This window comes from Pseudophryne corroboree, chromosome 2 (assembly GCF_028390025.1).
Source record: "Pseudophryne corroboree isolate aPseCor3 chromosome 2, aPseCor3.hap2, whole genome shotgun sequence".
NCBI classification, from domain to species: Eukaryota; Metazoa; Chordata; class Amphibia; order Anura; family Myobatrachidae; genus Pseudophryne; species Pseudophryne corroboree.
Genome location: NC_086445.1, coordinates 347,203,411 through 347,221,039, shown reverse-complemented (window position 1 = coordinate 347,221,039; position 17,629 = coordinate 347,203,411). Strand labels below are relative to the sequence as shown.

General features: G+C 48.8%; 1 protein-coding gene across 3 annotated transcripts in view; it reads left to right on the top strand.

Annotated features, from left to right (window-relative positions):
* Positions 1-17,629, top strand: part of SLC9A7 (solute carrier family 9 member A7) — a 291,022-nt gene that overhangs the window by 154,098 nt on the left and 119,295 nt on the right. For all 3 annotated transcript variants that reach the window (XM_063953067.1, XM_063953066.1, XM_063953068.1), the window contains exon 5: positions 7,003-7,115. In XM_063953067.1, the coding sequence (XP_063809137.1) occupies positions 7,003-7,115 (113 nt within the window). The remainder of the gene's footprint in view (positions 1-7,002; positions 7,116-17,629) is intronic.

The following is a 17,629-nucleotide window of genomic DNA, read 5'->3' as shown; positions in this document are numbered from 1 at the left end:
GGTGCGAGGAGTGCGCGTTTCCGCCTGCTGAGTCTCTCTTGGAACATTTCTTACGTTTCCTGCAGGCTGGTGTAGATAAGGGCTTACGTCTGGGCTCCATTAAGGTCCAGATTTCAGCCCTCTATTTTCTTCCAGAAGAAGTTGGTAGTGTTGCCAGAAGTTCAGACCTTCTTGTAAGAGGTACTCCCATATGTGTACGTGTGGGGGTGGCTGCCGGCAGCTGCCTCTCCTAACTGAGGAAAGTAAGGAGGCAGGCTGGCTGAGTGTACAGGGAGCTACAGTAGCTGCAGAGGAAGCTGCAGCTCCTCCCAGGCAGACCTCCCATGTGACAGAGCTGGCCGGCCGGTTGAGGCAGGATGGATATGTTTGCAGTGTACTGCAGCTATTTTCTCTTGCGTCATAGAGGATTCTGGGGTCCAAATTAGTACCATGGGGATGTACCACAGCTCCCAAACGAGGTGGGAGAGTGCTGAGGTTCCTGCAGAACTGATTGACCAAACTGAAGGTCCTCAGAGGCCAAAGTATCGAACTTATAGAACTTAGCAAACGTGTTCGATCCTGACCAAGTAGCGGCTCGGCAGAGCTGTAAAGCCGAGACAGCCGCCCAGGAAGAACCCACTGACTTAGTAGAGTGGGCCTGTACTTTCGGAACCGGCAATCCGTCCGATGAATAAGCCTGCTGGATAGTAAGCCTGATCCAGCGAGCAATAGACTGCTTTGAAGCAGGACACCCAATCTTCTTGGGATCATAGAGAACAAACAGCAAGTTAGATTTTTTTTTTTTTTTTTTGTGACGAGCTGTCCTCTTAACGTAGATCCTCAAAGCCCTCACAACATCCAGGGACTTTGAGATAGCAGAGGTGTCCGTAAGCACCGGAACCACAATAGGTTGGTTGATATGAAACGCAGACACCACCTTAGGAAGAAATAGCTGACGAGTTCTGAGTTCAGTTCTATCCTCATGAAAAGCCAAATGGGGGCTTTTGTAAGACAACGCCCCCGGTTCGGAGATATGCCTTGCGAAAGCCATGGCCAACATTGTAACAGTCTTTCATTTAAGAAATTTGACGTCAACCTCCTGTAAAGGTTCAACTCAGTCCGATTGCAGATACTGCATCACCATGTTAAAATCCCAAGGTGCCGTGGGAGGCACAAAGGGCGGTTGGATGTGCAGAACCCCCTTCAAGAACGTCTGAACCTCAGGAAGGGAAGCCAATTGTTTCTGGAAGAAAATGGACAAGGCCGAAATGTGGACTTTCAAGGAGCCCAAATGTAGGCCCACATCCACACTTGACTATAGAAAAAGGAGAAAGCGTCCCAGTTGAAAATTCCAGTGCAGGAAATTTCCTGTTTTCACACCACGAGACCCATTTTTTTTTCAAATACGGTGGTAGTGTTTAGACGTTACCTCATTCCTAGCTTGGATCAAGGTTGGAATAACCTTGTTCGGAATGCCTTTCCGGGCTAAAATCTGACGTTCAACTTCTATGCCATCAAACGTAGCCGCGGTAATTCTTGATAGATGAACGGCCCCTGTTGCAGAAGATCCTCTCGCAGGGGTAGAGGCCACGGATCCTCCAGGAGCAACTCCAGTAGATCCGTGTACCAGGCCCTTCTCCGCAAATCTGGATCAATGAGAATCGCTTGAACCTTTTCCCTTTTAATTCTTTTGAGAATTCTTAAACAGTGGAAGAGGTGGGAACACGTAAACCCATGGTGTCAGAGCGTCCACTGCTTGTGGGTCCCTCAACCTGGAACAATAGCGCTTTAGCTTCTTGTTGAGATGAGAGGCCATCATGTCTATCTGAGGGATTCCCCACAGACTTGTCAAGAACTCGAACACCTGCGGGTGAACGCCCCACTCTCCTGGATGGAGGGTGTCTGCTTCCCAGTTGTCTATTCCCGGAATGAAGATTGACGACAGCGCCACCGCATGTCTTTCTGCCCAGAGGAGAATTTTTGTTACATTGCAGCTCTGCTCTTCGATCCGCCCTGTCGGTTTATGTACGTTACGGCCGTCTCATTGTCCGACTGAACCTGAATGGCTTGATCTTGAAGAAGATGCGATGCCTGTAGAAGGGCGTTGTATATGGCCCTTAATTCCAGAATGTTGATTGGAAGAATGGCTTCCTGCCTTGACCATTTCCCTTGGAACTGGGTGACTGCTCCCCAACCTCCTGAGGATTGCGTCCGTAGTTAGAAGAATCCATTTTTGTATCCCGAACCGTCGACCCTTGGTCAGGTGAGAAGTCTGGAGCCACCATAGAAGAGAATTCCTGGCTTTTGGCAACTGACGTTATCCTCTGGTGCAAGTGAAGATGTGATCTGGACCATTTGTCCAACAGATCCAGGTGGAAGGGCCTCGCATGAAACCTTCCGTACTGCAGAGCCTCGTAAGAGGCTACCATCTTCCCCAGAAGGCAAATGCACAGATGCACCGATATCCAGGTTGGTTTTAGGACATCCAGCACCATTGACTGGATTACCATTGCCTTTTCTAAGGGAAGGAACACCTTTTGTTCCTTCGTATCCAGGATCATTCCTAGGAACGGAAGCCTCCATGTTGGTTCCAGGTGGGATTTTGGTAGGTTCAGTATCTACCCGTGATCCTGGAGAAGTCTGGTTGAGAGGGCAATGCTGTCCAACAACCTCTCCCTGGAAGGCGCTTTTATCAGCAGGTCGTCCAGGTATGGTATGATCTTCACTCCCTGCTTGTGGAAGAGAAACATCATCTTTGCCATTATTTTGGTGAACACCCTCGGTGCCGTGGAGAGGCCAAATGGCAGGGCCTGGAACTGGTAGTGATAGTCCTGCATTGCAAACCGTAGATAAGCCTGCTGAGGCGGCCAAATTGGAATATGAAGGTACGCATCCTTGATGTCCAGAGACACCAGAAATTCCCCCTCCTCCAGATCTGAGATCACTGCTCTCAGACTCCATCTTGAACTTAATCATGAATATGCTGTAGGAGTAAAATCTCCCCCCTGGGTAAGGAATCTAAGCCGTCAATTAGGTTACCTGACCACTTGGCAATGGCCCTAGTGATCCATGCACAAGCAGTAGTGGGTCTCTGGGCGACCCCAGCCGCATGGTATAAAGATTTGAGAGTGGTCTCAATCTTGCGGTCAGCTGAGTCCTTTAAAGACTTGGCCCCGGGAACCGGTAAGACTATCTTACATGACAACCTGGACACTAATGCGTCCACAATCGGCGGATTTCCCATTTCTTCCTATCCTCCGCAGGAAAGGAAGAAATAAGCCTTTTTAGGGATCTGAAACTTTTGTCAGCGTTCGCCCACATCTCTTGAAACCGGGCATTTAATTCCTTTGAAGCGGGGAAAGTAGCTGAGGATTTCTTTTTAGTGTTAATATAAGATAACTCTTCTACGTCTTCAGTCTTGTCAGGAATATGTAGGACAGATCTGATAGTCTCAATGAAGACCTGTGACAGGACAGCATCCCCCCCACTCGCATCCACTTCACCCTCCTCTGGATCCGACGTGTCAGGATCAGTATCACCCTGCATGATTTGGGCCAGAGTACGCTTTTGTGGGCAAATGGCGAGAGTGTGGGGCGCAGGCATGGGAGCTGAATCTATTTATCAGGTCATCAATAGACTGCCGTAAGAATTTTGTCTCATTCTCCGTATGAGACAGCTTAGTAGAAATATTTGAAATCATCCCTTTAATGGAGGCCAACCATGGGGGTTCAGCCCCACTGGACTAGGAGTGAACACTATCCTGAGTACAGGGTAGTGAGTCTCCAGGGGATGAGAGACTTTCCACTGTACAAGACACACAGGGGGTCATTCCGAGTTGATTGCTCGCTGCCTTTTTTCGCAGTGCAGCGAACAGGTTATTACTGCACATGCGTATGCACCGCAATGCGCACGTGCGTCATACGTGTACATAGCGGATCGTTGCTGGGTGATGGATTTAACAAAGAATCCATCCGCACAGCCTATCGCAAGGTGATTGACAGGAAGAGGGCGTTTATGGGTGGCAACTGACAGTTTTCAGGGAGTGTTTGGAAAAACGCAGGCGTGTCCAGGCGTTTGCAGGGCGGGTGTCTGACATCAATTCCGGAACCAAAAAGACTGACGTGATCGCAAGGGCTGAGTAAGTCCAGAGCTACTCAGAAACTGCAAAAAACGTTTTCTTTCCGCTCGGCTGCACTCGCGTTCGCACACTTGCAAAGCGAAAACACACTCCCCCCGTGTGCGGCGACTATGCGTTTGCACGGCTGCTAAAAGTAGCTAGCGAATGATCAACTCGGAATGACCCCCACAGTCCCTGGACATAATTGTAAATGGACACCTACACAGACACTAGTGAAAACTCAGTATATGTAGGCAGGGTCCTCAGAGACACAGAAATCGGAGCCAGCCACACAGCGCCCCTTCTAGCAAGGTAAAACCTAGCTGGGTCTAGAAAGAATCAACCTAGTAGTGGTTATAATCTTAAACTTGCTCCCCTCCTTTACTAAGATCCCCTAATTCCACTGAGGAGACTTGGAGTCCTTGTGGAGGAGCTGCGCGTCCCTGGGAATGCTGCCTGTATGAGCTGCAGAGGGAAATGGCGCTGGAGAGCTTTAAGATCCACTCTGTGAAGCCCCGCCCCCTGTAATGGCGCGCGGCTTCCCGCATTTTTTTATACTGGTCTTGAGTTAAAAAAATGTCTAACCAAGAGTTAAAACCCCTGTTAGTACGTTGTGGCCAGTGTGGGCATCAGAGGAGGCTCAGTGCGTCCCTCACAGCGGCACACACCGTCAGCGTGCGCCTGTCTGAGACCCCTGAAGTGCAGCCTGCAGTCAGAGCTGTGCTCCAGCCCTTGTGCCGCCATTCCCGCCGGCGCCCCGCTAACCGGGACGCCGGCGTTGTACTCACCACTCTTCATCTTTTGGCTCTGTTAGGGGGTGGCAGCGTGCTGCGGGAGGGTACGCTGCGCCGTGGTGTGGCTTGCGAATGGCTCCCTCAGGAGCTCAGTATCCTGTCAGCAGAGAAACGGGACCAATAACTCTAAGGAATTTGGGCCGTTCTCCCCCCTAAGTCCCACAAAGCAGTCAGGCTGTTGCCAAACAGCCCTGACTGAAAATAAACATTTAAAATAAAGGTGGAAAACTCTTCAGGAGCTCTCCAAAGCATGACCTGCTCCTCCGGGCACATTTTCTAAACTGAGTCAGGTAGGAGGGGCATAGAGGGAGGAGCCAGCCCACACTATTGATTTCCTAAAGTGCCCATGGCTCCTAGTGGACCCGTCTATACCCCATGGTACTAATGTGGACCCCAGTATCTTCTAGGACGTAAGAGAAATTTAAAGTGCACTGGCTTCTTTGGACCGCGTCTATACCCCATCGTACTAGATTCCCCAATATTCCTTATGGACTACGAGAAAAGGATTTACTGGTAGGTATTAAAATCCTATTTTTACAGCTGTGTTCTCCTACATCTAGCCTCAGTACGCCATGGAGCACGAGTATCCTATATCCAGTGAATCAGCACAGTTTCCTTGTGCATCATAGGCACATTACATTGCGACTAAAGCCGGGTAGACAGTAGGCGATATGCTCCATGAGCGTTATCGCCTAGTGTTTTCCCTACGCTCCGGGGTGGCCGATTATAGTGCATAAACACTGAATGATATTGCTAATGATATCGTTCAGTGACATCACCCGCCTCCGGCCTGTAATGCAGTTTTGGCCGACCTAGCCAAAATTGAGCTGCATGCACAGACGTCAATATCGTTAACGATCTGCGGGAGCGCGCCTGGTTAACAATATAGTGCGTATACACTCGCCGAAATTACAAACTGTATCATTCAAAAAGGTGAAAATGAGCGATACTGTTTAAAATATCGCATTGTGTGTACCCTGCTTAAGACTCCTTTTCAGCAAAAACTGGTGGAGAGTTGCACGGAACCTGATGGCTCAGTTGTGAAGTCGGTTTGAAACCTGTGATGGTTTGTTGTGAAATGTTTGGGGTTCAAAAGATAGATATATAGATGTATGTATGTATAATTATTTTACAGCTAAGCCGTGGAAGCTGTTTAAACAGCATTACTTCGGATACACGTGCTAATTGTGTTTTCATTTGCACAGTATACATTTACTACAGTGCTAACTTACTGTGCCAGTTGTATAGCTGAATAACTATATAAATATCCTAGTAAAATATGATTAGGTGTAAACCTCAAAGAATCCTATAAAATTAAGTGTAATTGTAAAGCAATATAATCTAGAATGGAAACACAACTCTATAGCCTCGCATTTACTAATACGTGATAGTATAAGGAAATTGTGGTCCATTAAACAAGTTCTGTGTAATTATTGCATTTAATCTGAATGTAAAGTATAATTTCAGAAGCACTTTACACAAAGAACATTCTTTTAAAAAACTTTTCTCAGTTTCATTAAAATGTTTAAAAAAACAAAACAAAAGGGAAAGAAAAATTTATTTTTGTCGCACCAAAGAGTATTCCATATTAGAATTATACACCATTTTAAAAAAAATAGCGTGCCAGTGTGTCGCTAGGTAAATTATCCACCATTGTTAAAATAACATGCAGACTGTACTGTAGATTTCAAAACATGCATCCTAGTGGCCTGGTGGCTGCTGATTGGAAGCCCTGAACGGATTGTGCAGACACTTCCCATGTGTTTCATGGATGTCCATTCTCTTTCACAGGGGAGAAATCATCTGCTATTTCGTGCACACACTGCATTGTTCTACTGTTACTATAACAAATACATTCTCAGTATATTACATTCTAGCGGATGGTTGGATACTGTGTTTTTGGGTAACAGTCTATTATTCCCCTTGTTACTTTTCCAGCACCTTGCTCACCAAGCCACATAACTAGGTAACAAATTGTCCGGAGCCATATATACGTTAGGAACTTTGGTCATTTTATTAAAAGCTATATACATGTGTCTTGTGATGCAACCATTTTCTGCTTGCAGCTTATTGTGGAGAAGCATGAGCCCATAGCATGTGTTTTTGTTACAGAAATCTCATGTACGGAGTGGTGCAATTAATGAAGCTTGTTGGTCAACTAAGTGGCAAATTTTACTATACAGACTGTCTCTTTTTTGGAGCCATCATCTCTGCCACAGATCCAGGTAATTTTTGTATAATGTAGTATATAGTCAGTGCTTATATTGCTGACTAATACAACACAATGGAGAAATGAAGGTAATTGCTTGTTCTGTACCAGGCTAAAGAATTTTTGAAGTGTCAAATTGTATTTACACCATGTTATGTAATGTTGTGTAGTAATCCCTTATCAATGCGAAAAAGTTGGTGGTGCTTCCCAGGGTTTAAAGATACTGTTCTACACAGGGTTATTTTTGCAAGAGAGCAAAATCATCTTTTTGGAGGAACTCTTTACCTATGTTTTCATAAAAAATTCAACTTTTTTTATTAGGTACATATTAAAAGGGAATGGATAAAAAAAATAGGAGGGAAGAAGAGTCTCCTGCTCAAAAGAAACCCAAGAATTATCATTGACCTTCTTTTCAGAGACGATTGAGTCTAGAAATATATTGGTAGTAATCATGCTAAATTTCCCCAGCATCCATTGGTACGATGGTTATAGACGGGGGTCCAAAGGAGCCATTGCACTTTAAATTTCTTCAAATGGGTGTGCTGGCTCCTCCCCTCTATGCCCTTCCTATTCCCCCCTCCCCCCCTTCCCCTACAGGCAGTTTAGAAAAAAGTGCCCTCAGGAGAGAATGCGCATCTCTGCAGCTCCAGAGAGTTTTCTTCAGTTTCTTTTCAATCTTTATTTTCTCTGACGTCCTAGTGGATGCTGGGAACTCCGTAAGGACCATGGGGAATAGCGGCTCCGCAGGAGACTGGGCACAACTAAAGAAAGCTTTAGGACTACCTGGTGTGCACTGGCTCCTCCCTCTATGACCCTCCTCCAGACCTCAGTTAGAATCTTGTGCCCGGCTGAGCTGGATGCACACTAGGGGCTCTCCTGAGCTCCTAGAAAATAAAGTATATTTTAGGTTTTTTATTTTCAGTGAGATCTGCTGGCAACAGACTCACTGCTACGAGGGACTAAGGGGAGAAGAAGCGAACCTACCTGCTTGCAGCTAGCTTGGGCTTCTTAGGCTACTGGACACCATTAGCTTCAGAGGGATCGAACACAGGGCCCGACCTCGATCGTCCGGTCCCGGCGCCGCGCCGCCGTCCCCCTTACAGAGCCAGAAGCATGAAGATGGTCCTGAAAATGGGCGGCAGAAGACTTCGGTCTTCAACAAGGTAGCGCACAGCACTGCAGCTGTGCGCCATTGCTCCTCATGCACACCTCACACTCCGGTCACTGATGGGTGCAGGGCGCTGGGGGGGGGGGCGCCCTGAGCAGCAATATTAACACCTTGGCTGGCAAAATAATCACAATATATAGTCCCAGAGGCTATATATGTGAAAAATACCCCTGCCAGGATCCATAAAAAAGCGGGAGAAAGTCCGCCAAAAAAGGGGAGGGGCTATCTCCCTCAGCACACTGGCGCCATTTTCTCTTCACAGTGCAGCTGGAAGACAGCTCCCCAGGCTCTCCCCTGTAGTTTTCAAGCTCAAAGGGTTAAAAAGAGAGGGGGGGCACTAAATTTAGGCGCAAATCTGTGTATTATAGCAGCTATAAGGGAAAAATCACTGTGGGTAGTGTGAATCCCTGCATTATATAGCGCTCTGGTGTGTGCTGGCATATTCTCTCTGTCTCCCCAAAGGACTTTGTGGGGTCCTGTCCTCAGTCAGAGCATTCCCTGTGTGTGTGCGGTGTGTCGGTACGGCTCTGTCGACATGGTTGATGAGGAGGCTTATGTGGAGGTGGAGCAGATGCCGATAAATGTGATGTCGCCCCCTGTGGGGCCAACACCAGAGTGGATGGATAGGTGGAAGGTATTAACCGACAGTGTCAACTCCTTACATAAAAGGCTGTATGACGTAACAGCTGTGGGACAGCCGGCTTCTCAGCCCGCGCCTGCCCAGGCGTCTCAAAGGCCATCAGGGGCTCAAAAACGCCCGCTACCTCAGATGGCAGACACAGATGTCGACACGGAGTCTGACTCCAGTGTCGACGAGGTTGAGACATATACACAATCCACTAGGAACATCCGTTGCATGATCTCGACAATGAAAAATGTGTTACACATTTCTGACATTAACCCAGGTACCACAAAAAAGGGGTTTTATGTTTGGGGAGAAAAAGCAGACAGTGTTTTGTTCCCCCATCAGATGAGTGAATGAAGTGTGTGAAGAAGCGTGGGTTCCCCCGATAAGAAACTGGTAATTTCTAAAAAGTTACTGATGGCGTACCCTTTCCCGCCAGAGGATAGGTCACGTTGGGAGATATCCCCTAGGGTGGATAAGGCGCTCACACGTTTGTCAAAAAAGGTGGCACTGCCGTCTTAGAATACGGCCACTTTGAAGGAGCCTGCTGATAAAAAGCAGGAGGCTATCCTGAAGTCTGTATATACACACTCAGGTACTATACTGAGACCTGCAATTGCCTCAGCATGGATAGTGCTGCTGCAGCGTGGTCTATTACCCTGTCAGGACAGGGATACTATTTGCTAACCATAGAGCATATTAAAGATGTCGTCTTATATATGAGGGATGCACAGAGGGATATTTGCCGGCTGGCATCCAGAATTAATGCAATGTCCATTCTGCCAGGAGGGTATTAGGGACCCGGCAGTGGACAGGCGATGCTGACTTTAGAAGGCACATGAAGATTCTGCCTTATAAGGGTGAGGAATTGTTTGGGGATGGTCTCTGGGACCTCGTATCCACAGCAACAGCTGGGAAGGAAAAAATTTACCTCAAGTTTCCTCACAGCCTAAGAAAGCACCGTATTATAAGGTACAGTCCTTTCGGCTTCAGAAAAGCAAGCGGGTTAAAGGCGCTTCCTTTCTGCACAGAGACAAGGGAAGAGGGAAAAAGCTGCACCAGACAGCCAGTTCCCAGGATCAAAAATCTTCCCCCGCTTCCTCTGAGTCCACCGCATGACGCTGGGGCTCCACAGGTGAAGCCAGGTGCGGTGGGGGCGCGTCTCGGGAACTTCAGCGACGAGTGGGCTCGCTCACAGGTGGAACCCTGGGTTCTGCAAGTAGTATCACAGGGATACAAGCTGGAGTTTCGGGGCGACTCCCCCTCGCCGTTACCTCAAATCAGCCTTGCCTGCTGCCCTCGAGAAGAGGTAGTACTGGCGGCAATTCACAAGCTGTACTTCCAGCAGGTGATAATCACGGTACCCCTCCTTCAACAAGGCCGGGGTTACTATTCCACAATGTTTGTGGTACCGAAACCAGACGGTTCGGTGAGACCCATTCTAAAATTGAAATCCTTGAACACTTATATACGAAGGTTCAAGTTCAAAATGGAATCGCTCAGGACGGTTATTGCAAGCCTGGACGAAGGGGATTACATGGTATCGCTGGACATCAAGGATGCTTACCTGCATGTCCCTATTTACCCTCCTCACCAGGAGTACCTCAAAATTGTGGTACAGGACTGTCATTACCAATTCCAGACGTTGCCGTTGGTCTGTCCCCGGCACCGAAGGTATTTACCAAGGTAATGGCCGAAATGATGATACTCCTTCGAAAAAAGGGAGTTATAATTATCCCGTACTTGGACCATTTCCTTATAAAGGCGAGGTCCAGGGAGCAGTTGTTCGTCGGTGTAGCACTATCTCGGGAAGTGCTACAACAGCACGGCTGGATTCTGAATAGTCCAAAGTCGCAGCTGGTTCCTACGACGCGTCTACTGTTCCTCGGTATGGTTCTGGACACAGAACAGGAAAAAGGGTTTCTCCCGGAGGAGAAGGCCAAGGAGTTGTCATCTCTAGTCAGAGACCTCCTAATACAAATACAGGTGTCTGTGCATCAATGCACGCGAGTCCTGGGAAAGATGGTAGCTTCTTACGAAGAAATTCCATTCGGTAGGTTCCATGCAAGGATCTTCCAGGGGGATCTGTTGGACAAGTGGTCCGGGTCGCATCTTCAGATGCATCGGCTGATAACCCTGTCTCCAAGGGCCAGGGTGTCGCTGTTGTGGTGGCTGCAGAGTGCTCATCTTCTAGAGGGCCGCAGATTCGGCATACAGGACTGGGTCCTGGTGACAACAGATGCCAGCCTTCGAGGCTGGGGGGCAGTCACACAGGGAAGAAACTTCCAAGGACTATGGTCAAGTCAGGAGACTTCCCTACACATAAATATTCTGGGACTAAGGGCCATTCACAATGCCCTAAGTCAGGCTAGACCCCTGCTTCAACACCAGCCGGTGCTGATCCAGTCAGACAACATCACGGCAGTCGCCCATGTAAACCAGTAGGGCGGCACAAGAAGCAGGATGGCGATGGCAGAAGCCACAAGGATTTTCCGATGGGCGGAAAATCATGTGTTAGCACTGTCAGCAGTGTTCATTCCGGGAGTGGACAACTGGGAAGCAGACTTTCTCAGCAGGCACGACCTCAACCCGGGAGAGTGGGGACTTCATCCAGAAGTCTTCAAAATGATTGTACACCATTGGGAAAGGCCACAGGTGGACATGATGGCGTCCCGCCTCAACAAAAAGATATTGCGCCAGGTCAAGGGACCCTCAGGCGATAGCTGTGGACGCTCTGGTAACACCGATAGCTGTGGACGCTCTGGTAACACCGTGGGTGTACCAGTCGGTGTATGTGTTCCTTCCTTTGCCTCTCATACCCAAGGTATTGAGAATACTAAGAAGGAGAGGAGTAAGAACAATACTCGTGGTTCCGGATTGGCCAAGAAGAGCCTGCCGCTCAGACAGGACCTGCTGCAGCAGGGGCCCTGCCTATTCCAAGACTTACCACGGCTGTGTTTGACGGCATGGCGGTTGAACACCGGATCCTAAAGGAAAAAGGCATTCCGGAGGAAATCATTCCTACGCTGATTAAGGCTAGGAAAGATGTGATCGCAAAATATTATCACCGCATATGGCAAAAATATGTTGCTTGGTGTGAGGCCAGGAAGGCCCCAACGGAGGAATTTCAACTGGGTCGATTTCTGCACTTCCTACAGTCAGGAGTGACTACGGGCTTAAAATTGGGTTACGTTAAGGTCCAGATTTCGGCTCTGTACTTTTTCTTCCAAAAAGAACTGGCTTCACTGCCTGAAGTTCAGACTTTTGTTAAGGGAGTGCTGCATATTCAGCCCCGGTTTGTGCCTCTAGTGGCACCGTGGGATCTCAACGTGGTGTTGGATTTCCTGAAGTCGCATTGGGTTGAGCCACTTAAATCCGTAGAGCTAAAATACCTCACGTGGAAAGTGGTCATGCGGTTGGCCTTGGCGTCGGCCAGGCGTGTATCAGAATTGGCGGTTTTGTCATGCAAAAGCCCTTATCTGATTTTCATATGGATAGGGCGGAATTGAGGACTCGTTCCCAATTCCTTCCTAAGGTGGTATCAGCTTTTCATGTGAACCAACCTATTGTGGTGCCTGCGGCTACGTGGGACTTGGAGGACTCCAAGTTACTGGACGTAGTCAGGGCCCTGAAAATATGTTTCCAGGACGGCTGGAGTCAGGAAAACTGACTCGCTATTTATCCTGTATGCACCCAACAAGCTGGGTGCTCCTGCTTCTAAGCAGACTATTGCTCGCTGGATCTGTAGCACGATTCAACTTGCACATTCTGCGGCTGGACTGCCGCACCCTGAATCTGTAAAAGCCCATTCCACGAGGAAAGTGGGCTCTTCTTGGGCGGCTGCTGTAACAGCTTTACAACTTTGCCGAGCTGTTACTTTGTCGAGTTCAAACACTTTTGCAAGAGTCTACAAGTTTGATACCCTGGCTGAGGAGGACCTTGAGTTTGCTCATTCTGTGCTGCAGAGTCATCCGCACTCTACCGCCCGTTTGGGAGCTTTGGTATAATCCCCATGGTCCTTACGGAGTTCCCAGCATCCACTAGGACGTCAGAGAAAATAAGATTTTACTCACCGGTAAATCTATTTCTCGTAGTCCGTAGTGGATGCTGGGCGCCCGTCCCAAGTGCGGATTGTCTGCAATACTTGTATATAGTTATTGCCTAACTAAAGGGTTATTGTTGAGCCATCTGTTAGTGAGGCTCAGATATATTTCATACTGTTAACTGGGTATAATATCACGAGTTATACGGTGTGATTGGTGTGGCTGGTATGAGTCTTACCTGGGATTCCAAATCCTTTCCTTATTGTGTCAGCTCTTCCGGGCACAGTATCCTAACTGAGGTCTGGAGGAGGGTTATAGATGGAGGAGCCAGTGCACACCAGGTAGTCCTAAAGCTTTCTTTAGTTGTGCCCAGTCTCCTGCGGAGCCGCTATTCCCCATGGTCCTTACGGAGTTCCCAGCATCCACTACGGACTACGAGAAATAGATTTACCGGTGAGTAAAATCTTATTTTTTTCGGTATGCTGTTTGGGCAACAGCATACCTGCACCGTGGGAGTTAAGGGGAAAAAGCGGCCACCGGCCTTGCAAGGTGTCCGAGCCGCTTCCCCGCTTGGTCCTGAGAGGTTGTTTGTTCAGCCAGGCACTGCGCCTTGGCTGTCGCAATCGCAGCCCGCCGCACACCCCTAACATTGTCTGAAGGTGACGACAGTGGTGAGTACAGACCCGGGAGCCAGCTAGGGGTGTCCCCCGGTTCCAGGTGCGGCTGACAAGCAGGGGAGGCATACGGGGCCCTCCTGGCGGGGACCCGCTATAGCCCCCTGTGTACACTGACAGCGGTTAGTGAAAAACTTTCATTTATGTGGTGTTTGTACACATTTGGGAGACATTGACAGCATAAATAATTCTGGAGCTTTGGTGCGATTGCGGGAGGCGGAACTTCCTGCATTTTGGCGCCTTCGTCTGCACAGCAGCAGCAGGCGTGCACAGCTCCTCCAGATAAGCAGGAACACGCTGGAAACTTGGGGTTCATTCCGAGTTGATTGCACACTGCAACTTCTTGCAGGCCATGTGAGCAGATGAATGCCGCCTATGGGGGAGTGTATTGTAGCTTAGAAATGCTATCGCATGTGCAGGGCAGCGGGGCAAAAAGTTTTGTGTAGTTTCTGAGTAGCTCTGTACTTAGCCACTGCAATATCTTCAGCCTGTCGGGTCCCGGAATTGACGTCCGACACCCGCCCTGCAAACACCTCGACACGCATGCGTTTCCCTCACCACTACCAGAAAACTGTCAGTTGACACCCAGATCCGCCTCCCTGCTGTCAGTCTTCTTGCGGGCTCCGCTGCGATGGCTTCCCTCGCTGTTGTCACTGCCTGGCAACGTCCGTCGCCGTGCAACGACGCGCCTGCGCATTGCCACATGCGCAGTTGTGATCCGTTCGCACGGCTGCGAAAAATTGCAGCGTGCGAACGGGTCGGAATGTCCCCCTTGGTACAGGGTGTATCTCAGGGGGAGAGCTGCTATTGTGCACAGTCTATGTCCCAGGGGGAATATATATTTATGTATAACATACTATTTACAGTGTTTCACTGAGTAAAATCAGCTAACAGCCTCACTGGGGCTGGGTAGCTTTGTCTGCTGGTGCCTTCTCTCTAATTCCCCCTCACATACAGTAGGGGCAGCCTTGTTTTACACTTGTCTGTGTGTATGTATACGTTTGTGTTGTTACTCCAATCATGGTAAAACACAAGTTGTGCAGAGTGTGTAGCACCAGATTGTCTCCTCTATCCTCTGACTCCATTTCATGTGAGCAATGTAGTCAGTCCTCACAAATCACTGAGGAGGCTGTGGGGGAGGGTCCAGAGCATTCCTGGCTGGTGCAGTCAAAACTTTTATGTCTGATATGTCATCTCAGCTCACTGCAAATGCCTATAAAACTCAACAATTACAACAGGCTGTTGCAGATCTGGCAGCTAGGGCGGATACCCCCCACCACCCCATATCTACAGGTCCCCAAAAACGTGGATTACCTGCCTTACTATCAGATTCTGAGGAAGAAATACAAGAGGATGGGGAGGAAGTGGACCCCATTGGTGGAGATCCCGCTTCTACACAGGGTATTGAACCCCTCATTCTGGCTATATGGGATGTGTTAAAACTCCCTCTAGAGGATGCTGCAACTCAGCAGTCGTTTTTCTCTCGCACAAAACAAACGGAGTGTCACTTTCCCTGATTCTACAGAATTAGAGGACCTATTTAAGTTAGCCTGGAAAATTACAGATAAAAAATACCAAGGGTCAAAACGGTTTTTGCACACTTTCCCGTTTGCTCCTGAAGGCAGGAAATTCTGGGAAGTACCCCCAGCTGTGGACGTATCAGTCGCTCGCCTTTCTAAGAAGGCGGTACTCCCTGCTCCGGGTTCTTTTACCATAAAGGACCCTGGGGATAGCAAAATAGAGACCACATTGAAGTTTATTTACACAGCTGCAGGTATGTCTCAAAGACCAGTCATAGCATGTTGCAGGATGACGCATGCCATTCATACATGGGCCACTCACAATTTGGAGGGCCTCTCAGGGAATAGTTCCCTGGTTACTACGGTGACTCTCGTAAAACACATCCAGGACACTGCTCGTGTGCTGTGTGATTCTCTCAAAGAGATTGGCAATATTAATACTAGGACCACTGCTATGGCAGTGTCTGCGCGCAGGGCCTTGTGGTTGCGTCAGTGGGTTGCGGACACAGAATCCAAGCACAATGTGGAGTCTCTTCCCTTGTCAGGGGAATGGCTCTTCGGGGGTGAATTGGATATGTGGATCTCTAAAGTTACTGCTGGGAAATCCAGATTTCTCCCCTCTGGAGCCCCGCCAGCTAGGACCAACCCGGGGCCGTCTACTTGGTCCTTTTGGTCCTCCAGATTTCGTCTTATGGCCAGAGGTGCCTCCAATGCGGCTAGAGGTAAGCCTAAGAAAACAGCCATTGCCGGTTCTCAGGAACAGAACACCAGTTCAGCTTCCACTAAAGCCTCAGCATGACTGTGCATGCCCACCCCGAGGTAATCTCTAGGTGGGAGCTCGGTTGCGTCGCTTCAGCCACATCTGGGACAGTTCCTGCCAGGATGCTTGGGTAAGAAATCTCATCTCTCACGGATAGAAGCTGGAGTTCGACGGTGCTCCTCACCAATGATTTTTCAAATCAAGCTTACCAGCTTTGGTGGATATGCGTGTTACGCTGCTACTGGCCATCAAAAAGTTGGCTTAGTCACGAGTCATTGTTCCAGTGTCACTGCAACAACAAGGACAAGGTTACTACTCCAATCTGTCCATAGTGCCAAAACCAGACTGGTCAGTAAGGCCCATTTTGAATGTGAAGTCCTTGAACCATTACCTTAAGGTTTTCAAGTTCAAAATGGAATCTTTACGAGCAGTGATTACAGGCCTGGTGGAACGTGAATTACTGGTTTCCCTAGATATCAAGGACGCCTATCTTCATATCCCGATTTGGCCTCCTCATCAGGCTTATCTAAGGGTTTGCCCTGCTGAACAATCACTACCAGTTCCAGGCGTTACCCTTCGGCCTGTCTACGGCCCCGCGGGTGTTCACGAAGGTGATTGCGAAATGATGTTCCAGCTCCGAGTCCAGGGGGGGGTCAAAATTGTCCCTTACTTGGACGATCTCCTGATAAAGGCAGAATCCAGGGAGCTTCTATTGCTCCATATAGATCGCACTATCCAGCTTCTGTCACACCATGGGTGGATCCTCAAGTTACAGAAGTCCCAACTGGAGCCGTCTCAGCGGCTCCTGTTCCTGGGAATGCTACTGTATACTGTGTGGCGCAAAAAGTTTTCCTCCCAGAGGAAAAAGCGAGAACACTCCAGGAAATGGTCTGCATGGTTCTCCAACCTGCTCGAATATCCATCCATCTTTGCATGCGATTGTTGGGGAAGATGGTGGCCTCGTACGAGGCAATCCAGCATGGAAGATTCCACACCAGAACATTTCAGTTGGTTGTCCTAAGTGGTCCGGTTCACATCTTCAGATGCGCCGGATGATTCAACTGTAGCCTTGGAACAGGATTTCACTCCAGTGGTGGCTGCAGTCGTCCAACCTACTGGAAGGCTGAAGCTTTGGGATTCAGGATTGGAGCCTCCTTACAACAGATGCGAGTCTGAGAGGATGGGGTGCTGTCACCCAAGGGGCTCAGTTCCAGGGCAGGTGGTCTGCCCAAGAAGTCCTACTTCTGATCAGCATTCTGGAACTTCGGGCAATCTACAATGCTCTGATTCAGGCCTCTCCCATACTCAGGGATCAGGTGATCCAGGTTCAGTTGGACAACGCCATGGCACTGGCATACATCAATCAACAAGGAGGAACAAAAAGCAGGGCCTGCAAGCTAGAGGTGTCAAAAATACTTCTCTAGGCAGAAAGAAATGCAAGAGCACTGTCCGCAATCTTCATTCTGGGATTGGACAGCTGGGAAGCGGACTTTCTGAGACATCACGATCTCTTCCCAGGGGAGTGGGGACTACACCTTCAGGTGTTCCAACAGCTCATCGACCGGTGGGGTTGCCCACAAATCAACATGATGGTGCCTCACCTCAACAAGAAGGCTTGCTACTATTGCTCGTGAACCAGGAACCCTCAGGTGAGCGCAGTGGATGTACGAACGTCACCCTGGCCGTATCGGCTGGTCTACCTGTTTCCTCCAATTCAGTTGATCCTATGTGTACTAAAGA